The sequence below is a fragment of the Mesocricetus auratus genome, unplaced genomic scaffold, assembly GCF_017639785.1.
Source record: "Mesocricetus auratus isolate SY011 unplaced genomic scaffold, BCM_Maur_2.0 Super-Scaffold_100011, whole genome shotgun sequence".
NCBI classification, from domain to species: Eukaryota; Metazoa; Chordata; class Mammalia; order Rodentia; family Cricetidae; genus Mesocricetus; species Mesocricetus auratus.
This window is the reverse complement of record NW_024429195.1, coordinates 79012613-79037387: the sequence shown is the minus strand read 5'-3', so window position 1 is coordinate 79037387 and position 24775 is coordinate 79012613. Positions and strand designations below refer to the sequence as shown.

The following is a 24775-nucleotide window of genomic DNA, read 5'->3' as shown; positions in this document are numbered from 1 at the left end:
TCCCCCAGTGTTATTATTTCAAAACCCAGGAGGAGATTCACCAGGTTATGAAAATTGGGATTGTTCAGTGGAAACTTTTAGTGATAGCTCCAGTGAACATTTGTATTTTATTGTGGTGTTTATGCATATTCACTGGCACACGTGTCAACGCCCTTGGTGAGCTCATCTGCTAGTGGACTTGAGGTGATATCCTTCTTAAACTCATTGTACATCTGCTTCTGGAAAAAAAAAAGAAAAGGACACAGCTAGCCTGGAACTCATGAACCTCAACCTTGAAATCCCCCTGCCTTGGCCTCTTCAGAGTTGGGATTACCAGTGTTCATCTCTGTGATGAACCTTGGATGTTGAAAATCTGAATTAAACTCTCCAATGCTGGCCTGGTTGAATTCAATTGAGTTGGGTGAAGAAGAAAAGTTTAATATTTCTTATCAACCACTAAAGGCAGATTCTGTTGCGGAGGATGGGGGCAGGCTATGTGAACCTTTTAGGTGCTGTGGCATGCACTCAACACCAGAATCTCAAAAAACAAAAACAAAAAAAGAAATAGTGTAGTATGGAAGTCCCGCAACCCCATTCTCTACTTCAAAGTGACTACAACGCTGGCGAAAATTCTAACTTTTCCTTTTGGGCTTACTAGAATACAACACATTTGAAGACGGAGTCTGCAGGCAGCAGGCTGTGCGCCCTAGCTGCACCTGATCACGCTGTGAAACTCCGAGACTCTGTTAATAAAATCAACCATGGGGCAGGGGGTGGAGTCAGCAACTCGTGGACAGGAATTTAGCTATAGAGAGGATGGATAAAGACCCTCACAGGAAGGAGTAGGGAGGGACTTAGAGATTCGCTGTCTGTTTTGGCTTGGGACATGTGGAGAGATGCTCTTGTGGGCTCTGGTTAAAAAAAAAAAAAAAAAAGGAAGGTCAGCTGGTTCCTGCTCTGATGCTTCTTTGATCTATCAGGTTTTCACCCCAATATCTGACTCCCAAGTCTTTCTTGGTAATAGAACAACTTAGATAAAAACAACAGCAGATCTTGTTTATTTCCAGGTCATGGGAAAATAGAAATCATGGGGCCATGAAAATGATGGCTGAAAAATGGCATTTCCAGTGCAGAAGTCAGAGGAGAGAGAGAACACAGCCACACTCAAAGCCTAGGATCTCAGTGAGGTCCACGAGTCCTCTGGGTTGTGTGTGGGCCCTGCTGTGCAATCCCAGCCACCCCAGAACCTGAAGGGTGTGTTTTCAGTCTTCCAGGCTCTGTTGGGTTCTGCAATTATCTCTACCTGGCTGGCTTTGAACTCAAAGTGATCATCCACCTGCCTCTGCCTCCCAAGTACGGGGATTAAAGACAAGTGCCACTGTGATTGGCTTTCCCATAGTTGATTTTAAATTGCCTGTTAATGCAAAAAATAATTTAAGCAATGTAAACTTCAGACAAATGAAGAGTAAATGCATATGAAATATGCATGATTCATAACAAACACAGGTTGAATACTGGTATCTTGTCTGATTTAGGCAAATTCATGAATACCTCAAGCAGGGCAATCATATATAGAAATAATACTATACATTGCCAAAATCATAACAGCAAGGACAAAATATTGAAAGACAGCAACAATAGCTAGCATTAATTCATCATTTTTGAGTCATCTTATTAAATTATACTTTTTAAAATGACACATGCCTCCACATTTTGATGTTTATAAAAATCAAATGTTCATCTTATTATAAATATGTATATTTAATGAGTTTTTTCCTCTCCTCCAGACCTATGATATGGATGCTATATCTTCTAATGCCTGCCTCAGCAACGAGAAACACAACGATGTGAATTTTTAACAGATTCATTACTCTAAAGCAATGATACTAGACTACACAGCAAAAGAAAAGGAAACCTGTATGAGGTCTTTCAGAGAGGGATTAATTGATGGACGTCAACAGGTAAATTGCTCAAGCACAGTTCAGCACATGAGTAAAAAGCCCCAGGACACTGATGCTGCAGGTATAAAGGAACCTAAGAGGAGAAAATGAATGAAAGATTCCTTAGAGAAATTGCATCCTCCAGCAAGGCACAGGTTCAAAGGCCTTCTGGTTTACTTCCTCTTCTCCCAGCCACACTGGGTCAGGAGGAAGAGGCTCCAGCTTAGGTTATGTGAGGGACTTGACAAGTGTGGGTTTCGAAGGGTTTCAGGGGAGACTGGGGAAAGTAAGCAAGTTTTTATTTTTCCTTGCAGCAACTACAAAAAGCAATTATTTTCCTGGAAGTAAAACAAAAGCCACAGTAATTCTTTAACTAAGCCTATCATATATGCGCACATGCATGCGCACACACACACACACATACACATATGTAAACAAGACTCTGAACTAATACAATACTAAAAAAGAATTTTTTTAGCTGGATGTGGTGGTGCACACCTTTAATCCTAGCACTTGGGAGGCAGAGGCAGAGGCAGAGGCAGAGGCAGAGGCAGAGGCAGAGGCAGAGGCAGAGGCAGAGGCAGAGGCAGTGAGTTCTAAGACAGGTTCCAAAGCAACACAGAGAAACTCTGTCTCAAAAAAAAAAAAAAGAAAGAAAGAAAAAGAAAAAAGAAATTTTTTGGAGTAGGGTCTTACTTTGTAACCCTGGCTGGCTTCAAAACTCAGTCTTACTGCCTCCACCCTCAGATGCAAGGATTATAGGTGTGAGTTACTATGAATGACTCAGAAGCTCCTAATGTGTTTGAAGAAGTTGGCGGATATAACCAACACCTTAATTACAAGGGCAATATGTGAACCAAGTAACTCTCCTTGGCTACAAAAATGAGGTTTTTTTTTCCAGAAAATTTCTAGGTCATACCAGAGTAAATTTAGTTAAAAGTATTCTTTTTCAAAAACGTATTGTTGTTTTTAATTTTATATGCATGGATGTTGTGCCTAAAGCACATGCAGGCAGTGCCTGTAGAGGCCAGGAGAGGTCACCATAGTACCCAGGACTGCAAATTACACATGGTTATGAGGGACCACCTGAGTGCTAGGAGTCTAACCTAGGTCCTCTTGGAAGAGCAGTCAGTGCTCTTAACCATTGAGCCATTTCTCCAGTAGAGCAAAATATTGTTAATAGTGACAGCCATAGAGCTTATTTATTGAAAATGCTTTAACTAGACAGAGGACTAGAGTGCATAGTAATAAAAGATGCCGGGGTAAGTTTAGAACTAATTTCCATGTGCGGGTGTGATCATGCTTAGAGGCTTTGGGAAAGCTGTTCTACATACCAACTATAAGTCTGTACCTGGCCCAGCAAATGAGAAAAATATAGGAATAAAACTATCCAGATCACCATTGTTGTATCTATGTAGCCAAGACAGCATAGAAATTCAATTGTTGATTGATTCATCCTGCAAGTGTTTGCTGGGAGGTTGTCATGTGAGGTTCTATGCCAGATCCTGGAGGGAACGAGATGAGGAGACCAAACAGGTGTTTAGACACAGTGCCTAACCATCGAAAAGCAAGGAGTCAACCACTAATGTGTGGCTAAGTGGAGACAACCATGAATGACAGGGGCAATAGTTCCAAGAAAAATTAGAAGGAAGACGGAAAGGAGGAAGTGAGCCAGATGGTCAGGCCAGCTGTCAAAGGACTGAAACCAGAGTTAGATAGTTAAAAAAAAAAAGAAAAAAAGAAAAAAAGAAAAAAAAAAGGCAGCTACTGGGCAGATAGGCCAATGGCCATTCTCCGGTAAGTCAAAACCACATGGAGATACACAAATGAATAGAAATGGGTTAATAATTAAGAGAGAGCTAGCCAATAAGAAGCCTGAGCCATCAGTCAAACAGTTTATAATTAATATAAGCCTCTGTGTGTTTATTTGGGACTGAATGGCTGCGGGACCAGGCGGGACAGAAACTCCATCTTCAGCAGGAGGGCAAAGAGAGAAGAAACAGCTACTAATTTTAGGAGATTCCATCATCTGGCCTTATTTCATCACATGTGTTTTCTGTAAGGAAGTATTGGTGACTGGTTGCTTTGAGTTTATAGAAAACTTCTTTAAGCATGTAAATGGAGTATGATGACTTTTGTAGACTGAGGGTCGAGCTCAGGCTTTGTTTAAAGCATGACAGCTTGCCTTCTAGGATTGCATCACCTGTCCCGTTGGTTCAGCCCCACAGGTCAGCTTAAGCAACACTTTCCAAACTTGGAAGCAGAGGTATACTCCACTGGTCCTGTTGAGAATAATGTTACAATAATTGCAGCCAGGATGTGCAAACCTCCTTGAACCTGTATCATGGAAAGATTTCTAGGAGTTTGCACTGTCTGCATTCTGTAAGAAAATAGCCTTGAACTGTGGCCACATAGCCAGGATTAGCATCTGTGGTACTGTCCATGGGCACTCCTGAAGGTCAGGACAAAGTGTAATGTGCTAACATTGTGTGTTCATTTACAAGAGAGTAAGTCCAAGTTATCTGAAGAAAATCAAGTATAGTGAAGGAAAGGAAGGAAGGAAGGAAGGAAGGAAGGAAGAAAGATAGATTTCATGAATGTATAGAAGGGAATTGGGATATGACATATGACATACAAAGAACAAATAGATAATTAGCATGCTTTGAGTTGTACTCAGGAAAGATAAGAATCTTATTGTAATTAGAAAATAATTACTCTGAAATTGAAACTACATTCTTCATTAACGTAAAAATGATAATGCAAACATACAAAGCAAAACTGTCCGTCAACTTCCAAGAAAAGTTTTCTCTTTTAGGCTAAACATCTTACTCTTTAGCCTAAAAAGAGATGGTCAGTGATAGCAATGACTTGAACCATGGTGACACACAGAAATACACAATAATGGTTATTTCTTTTTCAAAGCTAGTATTTCCCCAAAGGGCAAAACATGTGTCAATATTACATCAGTGAGTGTTCAATTCAGTAAGCAGCGGCATGACGTCTGCTTAATGTGTAATGCCAGTGTCTACAAATCAGTGTAGGTATCCAGTGTGCACTCTGTGTTGTACATAAGGGACTGGTCTTCATGTATCCACAGGACTGTGTACTCCATGTTGTACAGTGAGGGACTGGTCTTCATGTATCCACAGGACTGTGTACTCAGTGTTGTTCCATGAGGGACTGGTCTTATTGCAACAGAACCTGAAGTAGTTCATGCAAAGACTCACAAACTGGAAAACTTTTGAAACCTCTGGATAAATCAGCTGATTTTCCCAAATGAAGTAAATTAGGATCATCATATTCAGTAGGACTCAAAAACTGCCAACTCACCAACTGATACTGGCTTCTTACTGAGTGCTCTTGATATTTTTGTAAGGATTTCCCTCCTTTTGGAAATGAGTGTCACACACACACACACACACACACACACACACACACACAGAGTCTCTTGCGGGCACCACTTGGGATTATGCTGATTGGTTCTTGCAGATAAGATGCAAATGAGGAACTGGAAACCACACAGATGAAAGCTAATGCAGATAAATGTCACAGGTGACATGACCACCAATGTCTCCTCCCCACCCCTTTCCTGTTCTGACCTTGTTGGATTCTGTCTCCCTCTCCCTCCCTCTAACTCACCTTTTGCTGGCGCGGTTCCTGCCTCTTTCTCTTTGCTTGGTTCTGTGTGGAAAGTACAAGCACATTTTTAAAAGTGTCTCACGGCACTTTATTGGGTGATGAGCAATGAGTAGAGTGAGAAGAAGGAAATAAATGGCGACGTTAATGACGATACAGATTCATTATGCTGCATATCAATTAGGAATTTGGGAATTCTAGCTTAGAGTCACTTTAACCTCTAATCTAAGCAGTTAATAAGTATGATAGTTTAAAAAATATATCAAAGCATGCAATATACATTTTGTTAAAATACACTTAACCCAGGGCAGGGTATGGTAGCATACTGTTTTAAACCTAGCACTCAAGAGGCAGAGGCAGAGGGTCTCTGGGAGTTCAAGGACCTGTTCTATATATTAACTTCAGGACAGCCAGGACTACACACAAGAGACCCTGTCTCAATAAAACAAACTCTCCCACCAAAAAGAAAAAAAGGGGGGGGGGAACGAAAGAAAGAAAAAAAAACCCTACACTTAACTCTACCATGTTGTATTACATACTTTAGTAGAACTGAGTATTCTAAGTGAGTCTCTTTGTTTTAGAGTTCAGCCAGGAACACTTTAAGGAATGTTGGCCCACGGAAAGCTTAGTTTCTGGCTGTTACAAGGAGGTATAAAATGATTGTATGATGCATGTAGATTGAAAATGTTCTTGTGGACACATGACTCTTCTGGATTGGCTTGGGTAGGAATAATTGTGTTATGAGGACAGCAGGATCAGATTTTATCAAGGTCATCTACCCTGCATCTCTTTCTGTTCATAATCTTATTAGTTTAGAGATGAGAAGAGTATGTATAAGGTAATAACTGTTGGGGTAGGAGAGATGGCTCAGCAGTTAAGAGAACTTGCTGTTCAAACATGAAGACCTAAGTTTGGATCTCAGCATCCATGTCAGGTGGCTGACATTGCCTGTAACTCCATCCTTTTTCTGGCCTCTGCCTGTACCTGACACATGTGAATGTACATTCACACAGATACGCCCACACAAATACACCTTAAGACATTAAAGTATTTCACCCATAGCTGAGAGTGGTGGCACACATTGTAATCCAATGGAAGTAAGATGATCATGAGTTCAAGACCAGCCTGAGACACATGAGACCCTATTTCATTCAAGCAAAAGAATTAAACATCATTTCAAGCATGAGTTCTGTCTTCTATCTCCTTTCTTCCTATCTGTCCACCTGCTTCTTCCTACAATTCCTACCAGATCTCAGCTAACTAAAGATTATTTCAGCAAACTTTGAGTGTAGGCATTTTAACCATAAGTAGCTCAATATTGTATAATAAATATGAGGTATGGTCGACTCGGGAAAACATAGTTTGTAGTGGCCTAGCACAGCATCTGACCTGCAGGCAGAAGAGAAAGGCTTGTCTAGGCTCTCGGTGTGCTCAGTGATGGCCAAAATAAGCCTTACATACGAGAAGAAACCACAGTGAGGAAGAAGACGACCCTAAGAAGAATGTCACACGTCTCCAGTGGCTTCAAGATAGACATCTACAAAATACTGGATCCAAGCCTGTTTCATTCATTTGGAAATCAGCAGTATTCCTTACTATTTCAGGTTTCCGGCGAGGTTGATATTCCTAGTGAGACAAAGAGGCTCTGTGAACCACTCAGGTCCCTGAACTACCCTCTTAAGCACTATCTCCAGGGTGGAAAAGCTGCAGAATTCTCTCATAAAGAAGGAAGAAGTGCTATCTATAGATTGAACTTGGGCAGAAGGAGTCAGCAGGGGCCTCCCACCCCTTGGCCCCACACCGCACTGCCAACTCAGATAACTGGCGTATAATTGCACACCGCCCTGGAAGGCCTCCCTACAGCGTTGTGAGCATGTCAGTCTAGTAGCATTCATTTGATTGTTCTGCGGGCTGTGTTTTATTTTCAGTTTGACTGCAAACCAATAATACGGGAAACCGTTTCCTACTTAGAATACATGCTGTGTCTGGTACAGTGTGAGCTTTACCTTTCAAGTGTTTGGAAGAACTTGCCTCCTTAGCGCAGTAGGCAGCGCATCAGTCTCCTAATCAAGTGTTTGTGAGAGCCCTGTCTCCTTCTCCAGGTTTAGGGTGCCACCTAGAGGTGTGCATGTGGTAAATGCCCAGTGACTCACCAGTTGTCTCTTTAAGGAGGGTGACAAGAGGTCTGGTTTTGGCTGGGTTGAGGGCTTTTATGACAATACACATGATTTCCGTTTCTTTGTCTTGGCAGGAGCAGACACACAAATGACTCCTGAGGTCCACATTGAGCTTTTAACCATCATTTGGACTTGCTTATAATCCTTCCAACTCCAAATTTCCTGTGTTTCTGACTGTAGGTAGACTTACCACGAATTTAGCTGGGTAGTTTTAGTTATTCTCTTTCTCAATCTGGAAAGCCAGAGAACACTAATGATTCAATAAATGGACTCGGATGCCGTGCCTCGGCGGTCCCAAGCCATTCAGAAAACCATTCCCAAAGAGTTTCTGAAGGTGACTGATGGTGACATAGACAAAGATGAGAAGCTAATGAGCTTCAGGGTGAGATGGCACCCATTTTCCACTGTCACAAGAAAGATGCAAACTTTTACTGAACCTGGGAAAGCTTCATAAATGTTTTGCCTCTACCAATACAAAACGTGGGCCTGGCAACAACTTGTATGTAAATGAAGGACCTGAAATAATTCTACAATACATATTAAGTGCTGTTCAAATTAGGTTAATATACTATACATTATTTTTGTTATCAACTCATCACACGTGTCACCATCCAATGTCTTTGTAAGAAATAGATTCAAGCTCACAGCATCCATGGAGGCCAAACCATGCTGGGACGTACTTCAGAATTTGCCACTCGAACACGTGAGGGGATGGTTTTACTTACCTTCTGGGGGAGGAGCTGGGGCTGACACTTCATTTTCTAGAAATGAAAAGGAAAATGGAAGTGTTAGGCTCACCTCTCAAAGGTAAGGTCTGTCCCATTCTGGCGGCATCTTCCTGTGCCTGTTGACCAAGCATCAGAGGAGGCATCAAGAGTCCCAAGGCACACACAACCTCTCGGTGTGTGGTGCAAACCGAGGACCTAAGTGGCCTTCCCAGGTGGCGAAATGTGATGTGGGAGAGAGCACAGGTGAGATGGGGATCCAGGCTATGCTTGACACGTAGGTCTTCATCCAAGGCTGGGATGGGTGGTACCCACCTCCAATCCCACATTTTCCAGGCAGGGGCAGGATAATTGGGAGTACAGTGTCATTTTTGGCTATATACCAAGTTCCAGGACAACTAGGGCTATTCAAAATTCTGTCTTAAAATGTAAAAACAAGCAAAATCTCATCCAAGCCATGTACAGATCTGGAATTTAATTACAACTGCTAAGTTTGGTTCCCCCACTCTGGGAAAAATGGCCACAGTATCTGATTTGATATTGGAGGGCTGCTGCGAGGGTGGAACGAGACCCAGCAGGTGGCAAGCGTATCCCGTGGGGCTTGAGATGAAGTCCCTTTAGGAGATTCCCTTGCTGCAAATGAAAAGGGACCAAGGTGGTGACAACAAAGTCCTCTGGTTCTGCAGCTCCCATCTCATTACAGAGCAAAGTACTGGTCTCTGAGAAACGGAATCAACCCCCCCCCCACGACGGTTTCTTTGCCTGTATACCCTGGGCTTCCACCTGCCTTTACCAAGGCGTTCCGAAGCTCAGGGTTTGAAGTTTTACACCTGGCTTTGCATGTGCAGTAGAATGGAGCAGTGTGACCCTGCAGTCTGCTAAAGACCTTCTGTTAGAGAACACACTGATTCCAGGTAGCCACAGGCACATTCCAGGGTGAAAGAGCATAAAGATATTCCTGTGGGATTCCTATGGGCACCAGAATTAGCAGATACTTTCATTCTAGAACAGGAGGAAGCTGCTGATGGAGACGATCTCCTTTAAAAGCATTTCCCACTAAATCATTAAATAAAACCCAAAGACGAGAAAGTTGTATTTTAGGCAGACAATAGGATCTTAGCTTTATGTCCATGTCTAGGATGCCTCCCAGTGACTTGGCTGTGGGAATGCACAGGACTTTAGTATATGAAGGCTGGGGTGGGCTTAGGAAAAAACAAATAGATTATGCCATGATAGAAATCAGAAAATGAGAAATGCAGGGATGTGGGGTGCAACAATATCTTTTCTAAACATCATAGTTTTTATCTGACATAAACTTAAACTGGTTAATTTACTCGTATGAAAAAATTTTCAAATATGCTGGTGAGCAATAAGTATTTTACTATTTATTAACGAAGGAGAAGGTGATAGATAGATTCATAGGTAGATGGATGGACAGATGGATAGCTACATAAATATCAATGGAGAAGAGGTATTTAGCCTTACATGCTAGCAGAAGTTAACGTGGCGGGATGTGAGGTCATTCACGAGTACAGTGAAAAGACTTATGTCCCTTTAGATGCCACTGACAAGGATGTTTTCGTGTCTCCACCACATCATAAAAAGTGTCATTAATGCTGCTTTCCACTGGGAGATGAAAGGCTCCGCCTTTTTATTTTCACAGATGAGAGTGGAGAAATGGAAGCCCAGTATTGACAGCTCGGCTCTGCGTGAGCTGTTGAGCCACATGGATGACTACCAGAGCACCAGAGTGGGGAGCCAGTTTCTCTGACACATTATCTTTTGGTCTGAACCATGGCTGCTGCGTGCCCCAGGACCTCTTCCTGGCTCTTTCTACAGACAGTGCTCCCTGTCTGTTAATCCAGTAGCTGCTTATTGTACTCCAGCATTCCCTCCATTATTCCGTCTCTTACCCACTGGCTTGGGGCTACTCTGTCCAGGTTAGCACTCAACGCCAATGTTGCATTTTCCTGCTCTTCCTCTTCTGTCCTACTGCAGCTGCCACTCTACCCTGGACCTGTATTCTCTGTCCGTCCTCAGACTTTCCTGCTACCGAAGGTCACTGCCTTGTTCTTTTCCCCAGCGGGGTCTCTGCCTTTCCTCTGTGACTATGTGGAGGGCGAGACCCAGGAGGGATCCTGACTAGGCCTATCCTGTTCTACTGTTTTACATGCGTAGGCTTTGTCTACCTTTCTGGTTCCTTTCAAGGCCTTCTGGGATGTGGCACTCTGGTCTTCCTCATTCCCCTGGCAGTCTGTGACCACATCATAATACACTTCTTATCAACTATGGCTTAGCTATTTTCCAGCAGTCCCAGTGTTATGTGTATACCTCTTCCCCAATTAAATATTGACAGGGATGATGCTTGTCTCCATGGCTGCTCCATGTATTGCTGAAAATGCATTAAATCTGTAAAAACTGGTAAGAAAAGAATGAAGAAAGGCTTCATGGATAGTTGTGTACAAGCCACAAGGTGAATCAGGCTGATAGCGCCTTCAGTTTTGTTATTGAGACAAGATCTTTCTCTGCCTAGCTTCAGACTTTCTTTGTAACCCAGGTCAGTCCAGACCACACTGCAATCCTTCTGCCCCAGCCTTCAAAGTGCTGGGATTCCAAGCATGATTATCACGTACTACACAAGGCACATTTCCTAAGGACAGCTAGAGTTCTTTCGGGTTCAAGTGGGGCTTGGGTGTAGCAGATTGTCCAAACTGTGGGGACACTTAGGACATTGACGCTAAGACATTTGCGTGAAGTGGAAACAAAAGTTGTATGCCTGCTTGGAAAGGAAATGTGCCCTCCCAAGAACACAGAAAGCCAGTTGCTTTGCAGCCAACAAAGAAACACAACCACTTGCTGATGCCTGTTGCATTTAGGACTAACTTCTATCGACTTTTTAGCTGTAGTAACCCCTTTCCACATGGGAACCGAAACTCTTACAGGCCCACAGTTCATGAAGAGAAGCGAGGCTCCATACCTCTCCCATCGGGCGAACCGAGAGCAGGGCCTGAGCTTCCTTTCTCAGAGGCTCTGAAGGAGGCAGAAGAAATGAGCTGACGGACTTTTCGACATCATTACTTCACTTTCCCCTCATACTGATCACGGTCAGGGTCACGTGACCTCTTATGCTGGCCTGCCTGCAGGAACGTGCCGCCGTTTCCTCATGAGGAAATGGAAGCAACAGTAGAGCCTCTACCTCAGGGAGGTTGGCAGGAAGGAATGAGTTAGCACACTCACTGTCTATGCCTCGCCACTTCCCGGTTTTTCTTAATTACTGTTGTTTTCACTTGGCCACGCCTGAACAAGAAACAGATGTCTACATACAGCACCTGTTAAGGATTTGCCTAGTTTTCAGGACTATGGACTTCCCAGTACTAAAATGTGTTTGGAATTGGGCTGAGGAAGCAGCCAGGGATGGGACAGATGTGATAGCCCCCCTCCACCCTAACTGTGCAGTGGGAACTACTGCTAATGGGGGTACAATTCAGGGCTAGCATTGCAGTGCACAAGTTAGACAAGTAGATCAATCATCGATCAGTCATCCATTGTGCTGAAACAGAAGGGGGAGGGAAAAAAACCTCCCCATCATTTCTGGGGCATTTACACAAAGAATTCGTGTAATTTGGAGGTAATAGGTAACCAGGAACGTGACTCAGAAAATGAAGAATGCTCTCTGTCTGTCTGTCTCTCTCTGTCTCTCTCTGTCTCTCTGTCTCTCTCTCAATTTGTCTCAGATGGACCCTGTCATGCCTAATCTTGCCCAAATTCATTGACTGCTTCTATAGCAAACATTTATTAATAACAACATTCCCACATACCCCACTGAGTAGGTGGGAGAACCCAACCATCATAAAAGCAAAAGGCTTACAAACATGGCTGAGCTCCCCACATTTAAGGAAGTCACAGGTAAGCGATTATCTGTTAGCATTGGCTTTGTCGCCCTTCATCCCTCTGCTCTTCCGCAACACTCAGGACTCCCTGCTTCCATGGGCTCTAGAGCTTCAGAAACTGCCGGCTGCACAGGACCCAGTCAAAGCAGGATTCTGACTAGAGGTCAGTGCCACGCTCAAACTTCTGCATTTCCAGCAGGCTTGTGGCACTGCTGGTGCTGCAGGTCCGCAGTCAACACTCCCAGCGTCTCAGACCCTAAAGGTCACCTGCCCCTCTCCCATTTCATAGACGCTGGGAAATGCTAAAACATTTACAGTAACTGGGGACCTCTCTTCCCTCTTTGGTCACAAGCTTCTTGAGGACAAGGCCTGTCTTCTCTTCCTTTCCAAGTCCCACCCAGCAGGTGCTCCATAAATATAGCTGACTGGCAGGCAGTTCCTACCCGCACAAAAGCCCCTTCTCCTCCCTGCCAAGAAATCAAGAACTGTCCCCTGGTGCTCTGTGGGCAGCTTTCTTCGGCTGCATTACCCACAGGGAACACTATGTCTTCCACTGCTGTCCCCGCTGGCCAAGGCTCCCAGGCATCCGTCCAAACCCATCTTTTAGATTTCATCTTACTGTCATCACATGTCTTGCATTTCTTAACAAGGGCAGGAGGCAAACATGGCTGGGGTTTTGGCTCTCAGGAACAACGCACCCCTTCCTTTCTAAGGAATCTATTCTTTTTAAAATCTAGTCTGGAAAGACCAGTAGAACCAAGGAACCTGCCCCGCCAATTTCTAGGCAAATACCCCTTAGTCAGCTATGGTAGCTGTGCTGATACCTGGCTCCCTGTGTAGCAATGACCAAGTGAAGTTCTTTGGTAAACTCTAAATCTTAAACAAGCAAATAGATATTGACTAAGCAAGACTCCACTAAACTTCTGTCTACTTAAAAGTCAAAGACGAAGCCTGAGCTTTGTGGACCAGCTGGATAAAGGCAGCTTTTTGCCCCCTCTCTTGGTGCTCATCTGTTACCAGAAAACATGCCAACAAGATGGTGTGCAAAAGCAGGAATATGTACTTCACCAAAGAAGAGGAGGAAGAAAGAAGAAGGAGTGGGGAAGAGGAGGAAAAGAAGAAATAGCTGGGGATGCCCAAATTTTTAGTGGACACCTTAAAAAAAAGTGGGATTCTGCAGCAGCAATGAAGCTAGCTTCCGTCAAAGAGCCACTGGTCTTTGATCTTTTCTAACTCATGACAGACTGATCTATTTATGGTGGATTTTTCCTATGATCACCTACTGTAAAAAGCACAGGTATGCCACCAATGGCATGCTTGCACAGCTTGTGCCCAGGCGTTCTAATTGATGCCAGCGATGAGACAGCCTCATACATGGCCTTCAGCTGCCAAAGAAACACAGGGAGCAGAGACTCCATAAATGGTGTGACTTTCTCTGGTAGAAGCCATTTCCACTTTTAGTGCCAAGGGTTTGTGCTTCGTAACTTGGGAGGTGGGGGATCTTAGCTCTTAGGTGCTATCAAGCTGTCTGTATGTATGTCTGTCCACTAAAGCGACTTAACTCAGCCAAGTTCTCTCTTTGTCATAGGCTCACTGCCTGTAACAAAACTGTCATACTAGTTTTACACAATAAAACTATTATTATAGTACTGTATTTTATATTGTCATATACTTAAACAGTACATTATCATTAAAAATGTTATCTGGACTCTTAGGTATAATTCCACTTGAGCCATCATGCTAGTTTTACATAATAAAACTTATTACATTATTGTATTTTATAATGTTATATATTTAAACAATGCATTATCATTAAAAGTATTCCCTGGAGGCTTAGATACAATTTCATTTAAATTTTTACATTATGGAGGGCATAATTAATTACACCACATGAATATTACATGGGAGCAGAGAAGGCAGGGAGAACACATAAAAAATTGTTATCATTCGTTGCCGTGGCAATAGGTCATTTATGACTTTCATTCTGAACCTATTGGGCAAACTTTTGGAAAAATGAGTCTTCTAAAGCTCTCCTGTGGCACTACGACTTTTAGGACAAGACAGTATGACTTATTTGTTTACTTTTGTGATAGAGTCTCACTCTGTCGACCAAGTTAGACTTGAAATCCTCCATACCCACCTCATGAGTGCTGGGATTACAAGAGTGGCCCACCATGTTCAGACTTAACTATTATTTACACTGTCTAAATGTGTGCGTGTGTGTGTGTGTGTGCATGTGCGTGTGCGTGTGTGTGTGTGTGTGTGCCTATGTACCACAGTGTGCATTTGGAGATCAGCGGACAGCAGCTGGCTCTCCCTCGTCCACCGTGTGGGCTCCAGGTATTAAATTCAGGTACTCAGGCTTGGGGCAAGTATCCTTACCTGCTGGGCCACCTTATTGGCCTGTATCTCTTATTCTCAAGGTGATATTCTGAGTGCAAAATGAAGTGACTATTTAGTATATTGTAAACATCAATGATGTTGACTTTCTCTAACACACTATAATGCCACTTATGGTAACATAGCAAATCCTCTTTCTTCTTCCACTAAAAAGGCAGTGAGCATTTGTTGACAGTGGACTCTGACTCTGTGTACCTGTTCCACTTGGACCCTCATCTGCCTGGATAACAGCACACAGGAAACAGCCTCAGTATAAAACATGGGTTGCACTTAGACATTCACCTTGCTGTTTAGGGAAGTATTGACTATATTAATCACTGTCACTGAAAAATTAACAGACATTTGATTCATAGTAAATAGTTCTCAAAGTATGGGCTAGGATTCCTGAGTCCCCGAGACTCCTCTAGAGAGTCTAGAATACCGAAGTTATTTCTGTGCCTTAAGATATTATTTGCATTTCTCATTCACATCCTCTCACAAGTAAATAGTGAAGTTTTCCAAAGGGCTCACACGACATGTGATGACTTCAGTGTTCCGACAGCTTATCGAATGCGTGCTTCCGTATTTTTACATTTGAAACATGTTTTGATTTTTAATTTATTTGAAAATAGCAATTGAAAACAGGTCAGTCAGGTGGATTTCTGTGAGTCCTACAGAGTCTACAGAGTGAGTTCCAGGACAGCCAGAGCTGTTACATAGAGAAACCCCGTCTCACAAAACAAACAAACAAACAAAAAAACCAACCAAGCAAGCAAACAAACTGGCCCTCAATAACTAGAATGGTGCCCTTGCAGCCCTGTCACTTCTGAGGTTGAGGAGGGATGGTCACAGAGCAAGGTCCTGTCCCACAAACATAAATAAATATACATTTGAATATATATGTAAAATGTGGGTCTGAGTGAGAATAAAAAGGTTTGGGGGTAAGGTCTTTTTAATGTGAATAAATTCATGTTATATACTTATTTGGAGCTTTGATTGATAAAATTGTGAAAGCTACCCTTACAGAAGCTACCTTACCGAGGACCCAGGTTCAATTCCCAGCACCCACAGATAGTGGCTCACAACTGTAACTATAGTTCCAGGGAATCTGACACTCTTTTCTGGTACTGCACGCCTGCACATGGGGTGATGAACTGTTCTCAAGGCGGGAGCTAGATCCATCTGCGTAACAGCAGAGGGAGGGGCTCCATTCAGTTATGGGCAGAAGAACAGGAAAGCTATTATTACTTGGTGTTGATTAAAAAAGCCAGCAGTCTGTATTCTTGGGATAGCATGTTCTATAGTAGCTGTAATATAAGGTAAAATTAAATTGCATCCACTGTGTTCTATTTACTCATTTTATTTTTTGCGATAGAATCTTGTGTAGCCCAGGCTGACATTATACCCACTGTGTAGCTGAAGATTGGGGAGAGCTGGACTCAACTTGAGAAACAGAAATAGTCTAGGACACATCAGAAGGAGATTATTTCCCAAGTAATTTGCATTGTCATTATTTTTCTTTTTAAGCTAGCTCCCCACTGTGTCTTCCCCTGGGGCTCATTGACTCCCATATGGAATCAGATGTTATGGAATAAACCCCTGTAAGGCCTTTTCCTAAGTGCCTAGAAGGCTTACTTTGGGTGTCTTTTTAAAAATAGAGGAGAGGGAGTCCTGGTGACATATAGGATCATAAAAACAAGATTCCAGAACAATAAACACAGTGGCACTCAATTTGTTACCCAGCACAAACGCTTGCAGTGAAGTCTATCTCTTTATGCAATTACCTGAGAGAAATTCAGTCAGGAAGATCAACCTTTGAAGGCAGTTCTGTTTAGAGAAATCTAATGTCCCTCAAACCCAATTTGTAACTGTTGGAGACATACAATTATAGGTTCAGCTATACAAGGTGGCATTTTCAGCTAAGTGAGAAAGTCATACCCCCATCCCCCAAACACACACAATGGAGCAGTAAAGAAACAGCTCAGTGTCTTTTTCTTTCTGACAGCTGGAGACCCCTCCACACCAGACTTTTCAGTGAGACTACAACAGAGACCCTGGGGTGTAGGCCTTTCCTATCTGAATTGGGTTAAAACTAAGATGTTTCACTTTGAGTAAAATAAGGGCATACTCCTGGTGACAACAATGGAATTCACAATAATTCCTTCTCTCAAACAATGTGACATCGCCTGCCTATAGACCCGCATCACAAGAGACAAAGACAACAGGACTGCCAAGTTCAAGGCCATCCAGGGGTTTACAGAAAGAACCAGGTTAACTAAAGCTACATAGCAAGACCCTGTTTCAAAAAACCTCCACCTAAACCAGAAACAAAAGACAGTCTTTATCTGGTCATGTGCTGTAAATCTTAACACAGGTTAGAGGGAGGCAACCATTGTCATAGCCTATGCTCTGGAAATTCAAAGTGTCTACCACATACATGTTAGGTGGTATCTCACACAGTATGTGGGCTCACCACTTGCAGCCTTGCTATGTGGGGGGCCTTGTCCCGGGCACCTTACCTGATTTGTTCCCACTTTTACAAAGACCGTGTGAATCGGGTGTTATTTTTATCACGTTACAGACATGGGAGAACTGAGGCGTAGAAAGTATATGGAACTTGGAACATGGTTCAGCAGGAGTTTAAGCTAGCTAGAATGTTCCATGAGTATCACACAGTAATGTTTAATAAGGGTAGTATCTAATATCCATACATAAAGGATGGATATATACAGGACACTTTTAAAGGCATCCAACTACAAGCATGACAAACTAAACTGTAAATAAGTAAACCTTTTATATAGATAGAACATTGACTACTGTGTGGCATTTTACAAAAGGCAAAGATGTAAGCAGAGAGCTCCTCAGGAGTTTCAAGAAACAGTCTGGAGAGGACTTGGGTGGCTTTGAAAACTGAAGGTGTTTAGCCTAAATAGAAAAGCACATGTCAAAAAGTGAATAAAACAAACTGTAAGGCCTGACACCTGACATGCAATGTAGCTTTAGATATTACAGTTGTATGTCAAACTGCCTACAAAAAGATTCTTGGGGAGCATAAAAGGGCAAAAGTCTTATCAAAGTGGACTTAAACTTGAGAGGCACAGTGACACAGTCAGTTTCTGGTGAACTCATTTTAGAGAGAGAGATAAGCATGGGAGGGAACCAGCCTTGTCCTCTCTCTGTCAAATTAGTCAGCCCACTCCAGCTGACTCTGGAAGCACATGTAGAGACTTTAAGAGCTCTGTCCCATGAATTCCAACACCCTAAAATTCGGCTTCTATCTACGTGGCTGTGAAAATGCAGTCTCTGTAAATTAAAGCTGACTTTGTCCTCCCAGAACAGACCTTGATGGCACAAGATAATATCACCACTTTGATTAAGTGGGGGGGGGTGTCTGATAAAAAACCATACGGGGGCAGGGGTCATATTCTCTCTGCTTATGAATAACTCTGGGAAATGAAATGACAAAGTCTTGGTTGTTTTTCATCATTTGATCTTTGTTAATCACTGTCTCTCAATTTTGAGGAAATGACTCTTGAATAAAAACTAGATTCACAATTTACTTAACTGAGAACACACAATTCAGTAACTATCTTACACACGCACTCGCACGCACACACACGTACACACACACACACACACACGTATATCGAGAGATGTGAACTAGCTTTAGAATCAACTCAGAAGTCACTGATGGCCAAGAGTACTTAGTGTTACTTACTGGAGGCTTCACAGTGGTACTTTGGAAGGAGCTTAGGTAAAAATAGAAAAGTTTCATAATAAGAGAGTCTTCTTTACAGGTCCATAAGGACTCTAAATTGACTATTTAAAATAAACTAGCCACCGGGTGGTGGTGGCTCACGCCTTTAGCACCAACACTTGGGAGGCATAGGCAAGAGGGTCTCAGTGAGTTCGAGGCCAGCCTGGTTTACAGAACAAGTTCCAGGACAGTCAGGGCTGTTACAAAGAGAAACCCTGTCTCGAAAAAGCAAAAACAAACAAATAAATAAAATGGATCATAAGAAATTTAAGGAAAAGGAGCATGTTTTCTATGCCTGTAAAAGCAATGGCAATAATTTCACAGCTGCCTCTTCCCATGGATCCCTGAGATTTAAAAGGATGTACTTGCAAGAGTATTGCAGAAGATTGTTTCATTTGAGTTTTCACAGACACTATTGATTTGAAAGTGGCTTCAGTTTGGGTGGCTTCTTCCAACATGAATGGACTTTAAAGTTGCTCTCAGTAAGGACACACTGTAAGTTGTGTGTTCCCAGGGACCCTGAAAGTAAGTATTTGAAACCTGTGCAAGACGACGCACATGTACTGGAGGGACTGGGGGAGAGGAGGGTGAACTCAAGGCCAGTGTGAGCTACATAGTAAGACACTGCTTAAACAAAAACAAAGACACTTCAAGACCAGAGACACGTCTCGGGCCAGAAATAAAGCAAGCCGCGGAGAAAAATCTCAGTCCTCAACAGGTTGACAGGTTTCCTGTCCCTCAAGCTTCCCAGACAAGAGCGAGCATTTGACCATTTGACCAATCTCTTACTCTTGCCTTCTCAGCTATTTGAAATTCCTTGGAAGCAAGAGAGAGACTTCTTCAGACTGACTAGAGGAGAAGCAAGGACACAATTTGTTCTCCTATAGTTTTTTAAAGCGTTTTATTTAGAGGGCTTGAGAGGAAAGAATCGCCCTGTCCTTTATTTATCTCCTGACAGGTGCAGTACGTGGATCATAAAAGCAGACGCTGAGAGAGAATTCTGCCAAGCATCGAGCCTCTCCAGGGTGTATTTCCCCAGAGCATTCTCCTATTCCAGCTTCCTGAATGTTGGGGTGTAGGCTTGTGTCACCAAAACACACTTCACAGTATAGCTTGCACACTCCTCATCCGAGTCTTTTATTTGACCTACATGGTCATGCAGGAAAACAGTTTAAAAGAAAAGCCTCCTCCATTCTCTCTATTCTTCTATCTTGTTTCCTATAAATCATTAGCTTCCCCCTAACGAAAGGTGTATATATATGGTTTCACAAATCCGATGTATTTGGGGACTTCAGACAAGCCAGTCAGTAGCTGTGGAGACTGAAGGTCAGCGGGTGCATGCGAGAGGGAGGCACGCCATGCCTGTGCTTCCCTTCTGATGATGACTAAGCCCAGAGTCATGCTTAGAAATGGGCAAGAGGTGAAGGGTGCTCTTCGGTTTCACACTGGTTTTTATATTCCGCAAAACATTAATTACCACAGGAAAGTAGAGGAAGCGGGGAGGGCTTCTGGACTGTAACATGTCTCTGTGACCATGTTCCTGCCTGTCCCCTCAGAAAAAGACCCAAGTAGACATAGCCGGTACTTTACATTGACTGCCGATGCAGCCGAAAAGCCAGGCTTTGACTCTGGAGTTATGAGAATACGCCTTTGCAGTTGCTGTTGTAAGTGATCCCGTGTTTGTCCTGTGTCTTTAGCGTTCGAGAAAGGAGAAAGCTACAATGACTCCTACAGGTATTTTGATCTACACGCAGGACCAAAAAGAACTATTGATTTCTTCGGACGAGTTTCATATGCAAAATACAATAGCACTCGATTTGTAATATGACCAAAGTGAAATTCAAGTTGAGACCTCAACTCAATGTATGAGAAAAGAATTTTTCAAGACTGCAGAGAATCTAACAACAGTGAACAATCATGTGCAGATTCTAAAGAGCCAGGCCTTGTGGCTGCCATGACATGCCACAGAGGTTCAACAGCTTTTTATGTGTTTAAGGGTCATTTGTATTATTATAGATTTTATTACATTTGATTTAGTGTGTGTGTCTGTGTGTGCATGCACGTGTGTGTGTGTGTCTGTGTGTGCATGCATGTGTGTGTGTCTGTGTATGCATGCATGTGTGTGTGTCTGTGTGTGCATGCATGTGTGTGTTTGCACGTGTGTGTGTCTGTGTGTGTGTGCATGCACATGTGTGTATGTGTCTGTGTGTGCATGCACGTGTGTGTGTCTGTGTGTGTGCATGCACGTGTGTGTGTCTGTGTGTGCATGCACGTGTGTGTATGTGTGTGTGTGCATGCACGTGTATGTGTCTGTGTGTGTGCATGCACGTGTGTGTATGTGTGTGTGCATGCACGTGTGTGTGTCTGGGTGTGTGCACGCACGTGTGTGTGTGTCTGGGTGTGCATGCACGTGTGTGTGTCTGTGTGCCACTGTGAGCATGTGGAGATGAGCTGCTTGTCTCGTCTCACCGTGTAGGTCTCATGGGTGGAGCGAAGGCTGCCAGACTTGGTTGCAAGTGCCTCTGCCTGCTGAGCCGCCTCGCCAACCCATAGTATTTCTAAGCTAGTAAAGATTCGATCCCAAGAAGTAACATTATTGAAATTGTTGATTTTATGTTGACAGTTTCTTTTTGACAGGAAATAACCAGCAGCAGGTTATTTCCTTACATGTTAGGACCCAGAGCAGCAATTTTCCTTGAAGGCCTGAAGAAGTCACCTTACATACCCCTCTGAAATGGAGAACACCAGTGCTTAGTTAATAGTTGATACATAAATTAATCCGTTAGCAAGGCACTCTGGGAGATTCCCAACGGCCGAAGCTTCCTTTCAGCATCTTTTCTCTCCATCTGATTAGAAAAACATAGTGGTCTCAGAATCTCTATGAATACGGAATATAAGGTAGGCCCGTGGAATAGGTAATGCAGTAGTCTGAATGCAACCGATGGGATGGAGGGAAGGCGGTGAAAAGCAGTTACTCCTGGCTGGGCAAGGGTGCAGCTCCACAGCAGACCACACACCCAGCGTGCTTGAGACCCTGGATTTGACCCTCAGCACCACCCAGGGAACAGACGCTTTCTGTTTCCAAACGGAGTCCTTGAGATAGCCAAAATATCTTCATACAGACTAGTTCTTTGCACTAGACTTCCGCCCTGGGGTCCAAAGCTGTCCCTGTCTTTCTCTTCCTTAGAATGACCCACTCCCTGAAGAACTAATGTGACAGTTCCAGAATTAGGCCACTGCAGGGTGGAAGCATCTAAGTGAGTTGTCTTTTGCATTTAGGTGCTGAAAACTCGGTCTCTTTGCCAGATCCTGTCAAGGCTCACAGCAATAGTCCAACCCTTATGGGCATGGTGTTCGAAGGGTGGGGAGGAGAAGAAAGATCCCCTAGGGCTGGCGGAGTATCTACAGGCAGTTCTGAAGCAAGGCACACTTTATTCTCTGTTCATAGGGCAGCTTCGATTGAAGAATGACAATCGTAGCTAATATGAAATCATGTACAGGGTGTAGCTGCCTCAGATAAGAACAGCACAGAAATTACCACATTCTAGGGTTGTAAATGACGGTGATTGTTAAAAGCAACAGTTTCATAAAGGCAAACTTGACACTTTAATGATCAGTTCTGCTGGTAAGGGAATTAAAAAGAGGAAATCTCTGTACTTCCTCGATGGGTTTTAAATATATCACTGATACTTTTTGGGATGCCACTTCCCACCATCCAAATTTAAACTAAGCAAAGCATCTATGGGTATAAGATTACTGTCCTGGGTGGTGGAACTCCTACACAGAAAATCAAAAGGATTTTGATAGCCAAAGAAACTCATGGAGACCTTAGTATTCATGTGGATTTATTTTTCAAATGTATAAAATATACAGTATAAAATATATGAAAAGAAAAACCTACTGTTTTCTCCCTAGCTCTATGACTTCATTCTCTGTAAGTGTAGACTAGGTTGGATCCAGTTGCCAACCCAAACACAAAACTTCCCTGCACCCAGCAAGCAGAACCATTCAATTCTCTTTATCGGCCCTGCAGCCTACAACCTTACGTATTAATCTTCCAGCTTGCTTGTCATTTGCCGTTGGGATATCAAACAACAAAGGAAATTCAGAATAATTAAAATAATCTTCTGTTTGCAATTAGGAATCCTAAAAGACATTTCATCCGAGTAAGCCTCCAAGAGGCAAGTCAAGTGACCACTGAATAAAAGGGACATTTACTGCACATGTAAATCATTTGCATCACAAATGCGACACTTTAGCAGGAGCTAGACACACTTCCCCACAGTTGGGATTAAGTTCCCATATTAATGCATGCATTTGGTGTGGTTATTTTGGGAGGAAGATTTCATCCATCAATGCTCTGTGCCACTAAGTAGGGCCAACCTGTAACTGATCACCCAACCTGTCAGCACTGACTACCTAATTACATAAAGAAAAATACTTAAAAGCCTCTTCATCATTTGGTTAGTATCCCAACGTCATGTTCAACGTTTGGTATCTTTTACGAAGTTCTTTAAAATAATGGTAACAAGCACTTTTAAGAATTAAAAATGAAATGAAAGGCCTAAAAGAATTTTATGTTCTCTGCTGATCTCGTGTGCGTGTATCTGTGTGTGCATGCAAGTATGTTCATATCTGCAGAGGAGAAAAAAAAGGGTAAAAAGTCCTGATGAAACTGATTTGTTTTAAATATTTGTATTTTCTATTAGTCTCAAAGAAGCAAAGCGTCAGAAACTTGGCTTGTCAAAAACTTGGCTCGTCAAAACTTGGCTTGAAACTCAAATGTATTCCACGCCCCTGTAATCGTTAGTAAAGGGTGAAAGATTTATATCATGTGAAGAACAACCAGAGTATGAGGTGGTAGTTATAAAAGATGTTTCTACTAAGAATTAGTCAGTGTATTTGTGTGATGAATGCACCTTTCACAATCACGGACACCGATTTGTTTACATTATTAACTAGCAATTTTAAAATACCAATCTTTGAATGGAAAGGGGTCTTCTAATGAAGACTATTCCTTAGCTGGCTTCCTCTTTTCTTCTTAATCTTTTTTTAAGGCTACGTATTTTGAAATTGCATGTAACAAAACTCAGCAGAGGTTTTAATCTACCACTCATGATCAGAAAGATTTTCTTTTCAAGCAAGAATTTCAAAGCTGAGCTCCCAAAGTGACAATCAAATCCGTCTGTATATTTTAAATGCCTTCCTGGGGGGGGGAAAAATAGTAAAACCACAAACAATATCACACATTCTTATTTGAAGACTTGACGGAATTTCAAGTGTTTGAGAGTGCATCCCACCCCCACCCCCACCCTGCACACTGCAAACAAGGTGGGAATTTTGAGAAGCAAAGTAGGAAAATGAGCTTGAAAATGCAGCCTCCTCCCCACAAGCAGTTAATATCTTTGATTTCAGCATTTTCAGGACCTCTTAAAATCGAAGAATAGAATTGTCATTTAATCATTGGAATCAATATTGCTTTATAAACTATATCAGATATTTCTCAGTTGATTATATAGTCTTACATTTTTCTTCTGGTCTTTTCACAGTCAAGAATTTTATCTTCGCATGCCATTAAGTCTACTGTTTTATAGTCTGTTTTTTTAAATTAGGTACCTGTTTGAAAATAAGCACCAAAATAAATATTAAGGAGTTTAACAAGAAATGGATGTTCTTACCCTCTTTCTTAGTGGGTTCTGGCATGACCACAATAAAAGGTTACTCTCCAAAGAGTTTTTTTCTCCCTCCAGCACCAGTTGACAGAAACCCCAAGAAGAGCGAAGAGACAGCGGGGGTCAGTGTGACGAGCAGCTGCCGAGATGTCGAGCGCTTTTATACAGCCCTTGGACATCAATCATGTTGGCGCCTCCCTTCTTCGGCACAGGGATGCTGAAACCTGACAGCTCTGGGACCTTTCTCACATCTGTTGTCTGTGCTCTGCTCCCTCGCTGGAAGGAATCTCCTGTCCATCTCGTGTGGCAGATGCAAGGACCTCTAACTTTCTAAATTCGGCTGCAGCCTCGTGCTCGCCCCTGTTCTTTTCTGTCCGAGGGACAGATGCATGTGCCGACTCAGCGGTGCACGGAGTTTTCTGGGTGATTAAATAAATGAAAACCATACTGTGTAAGCCTGGTTTCTCTCTTCATTTTCACTGAAACTTGAAAGAAAAACAAGGTATATTGCGTTGTTCATTTCCTTCTTTCTTAATTACTGAGATTACATGTTTTGTATCGCATTTCTACACCAGTGTTAATCAGTCAAACTGAATTCCAAGTTAATTATCTTGTTTCAT

The 24775-nt window shown here is 42.7% G+C and overlaps 1 protein-coding gene across 12 annotated transcripts in view; it reads right to left on the bottom strand.

Moving 5' to 3' along the window:
- The window catches only part of Mybpc1 (myosin binding protein C1), a 76313-nt gene extending 52004 nt beyond the window's left edge, over positions 1 to 24309 (bottom strand). For all 12 annotated transcript variants that reach the window (XM_040755114.1, XM_040755107.1, XM_040755108.1 and 9 more), the window contains exons 1-3: positions 24162 to 24309; positions 8458 to 8493; positions 5559 to 5600 (exon numbers count right to left, since the gene is read on the bottom strand). In XM_040755114.1, the coding sequence (XP_040611048.1) occupies positions 5559 to 5600; positions 8458 to 8493; positions 24162 to 24186 (103 nt within the window). In that variant the 5' untranslated portion in view covers positions 24187 to 24309. The remainder of the gene's footprint in view (positions 1 to 5558; positions 5601 to 8457; positions 8494 to 24161) is intronic.
- Positions 24310 to 24775: the final 466 nt, after the last annotated feature.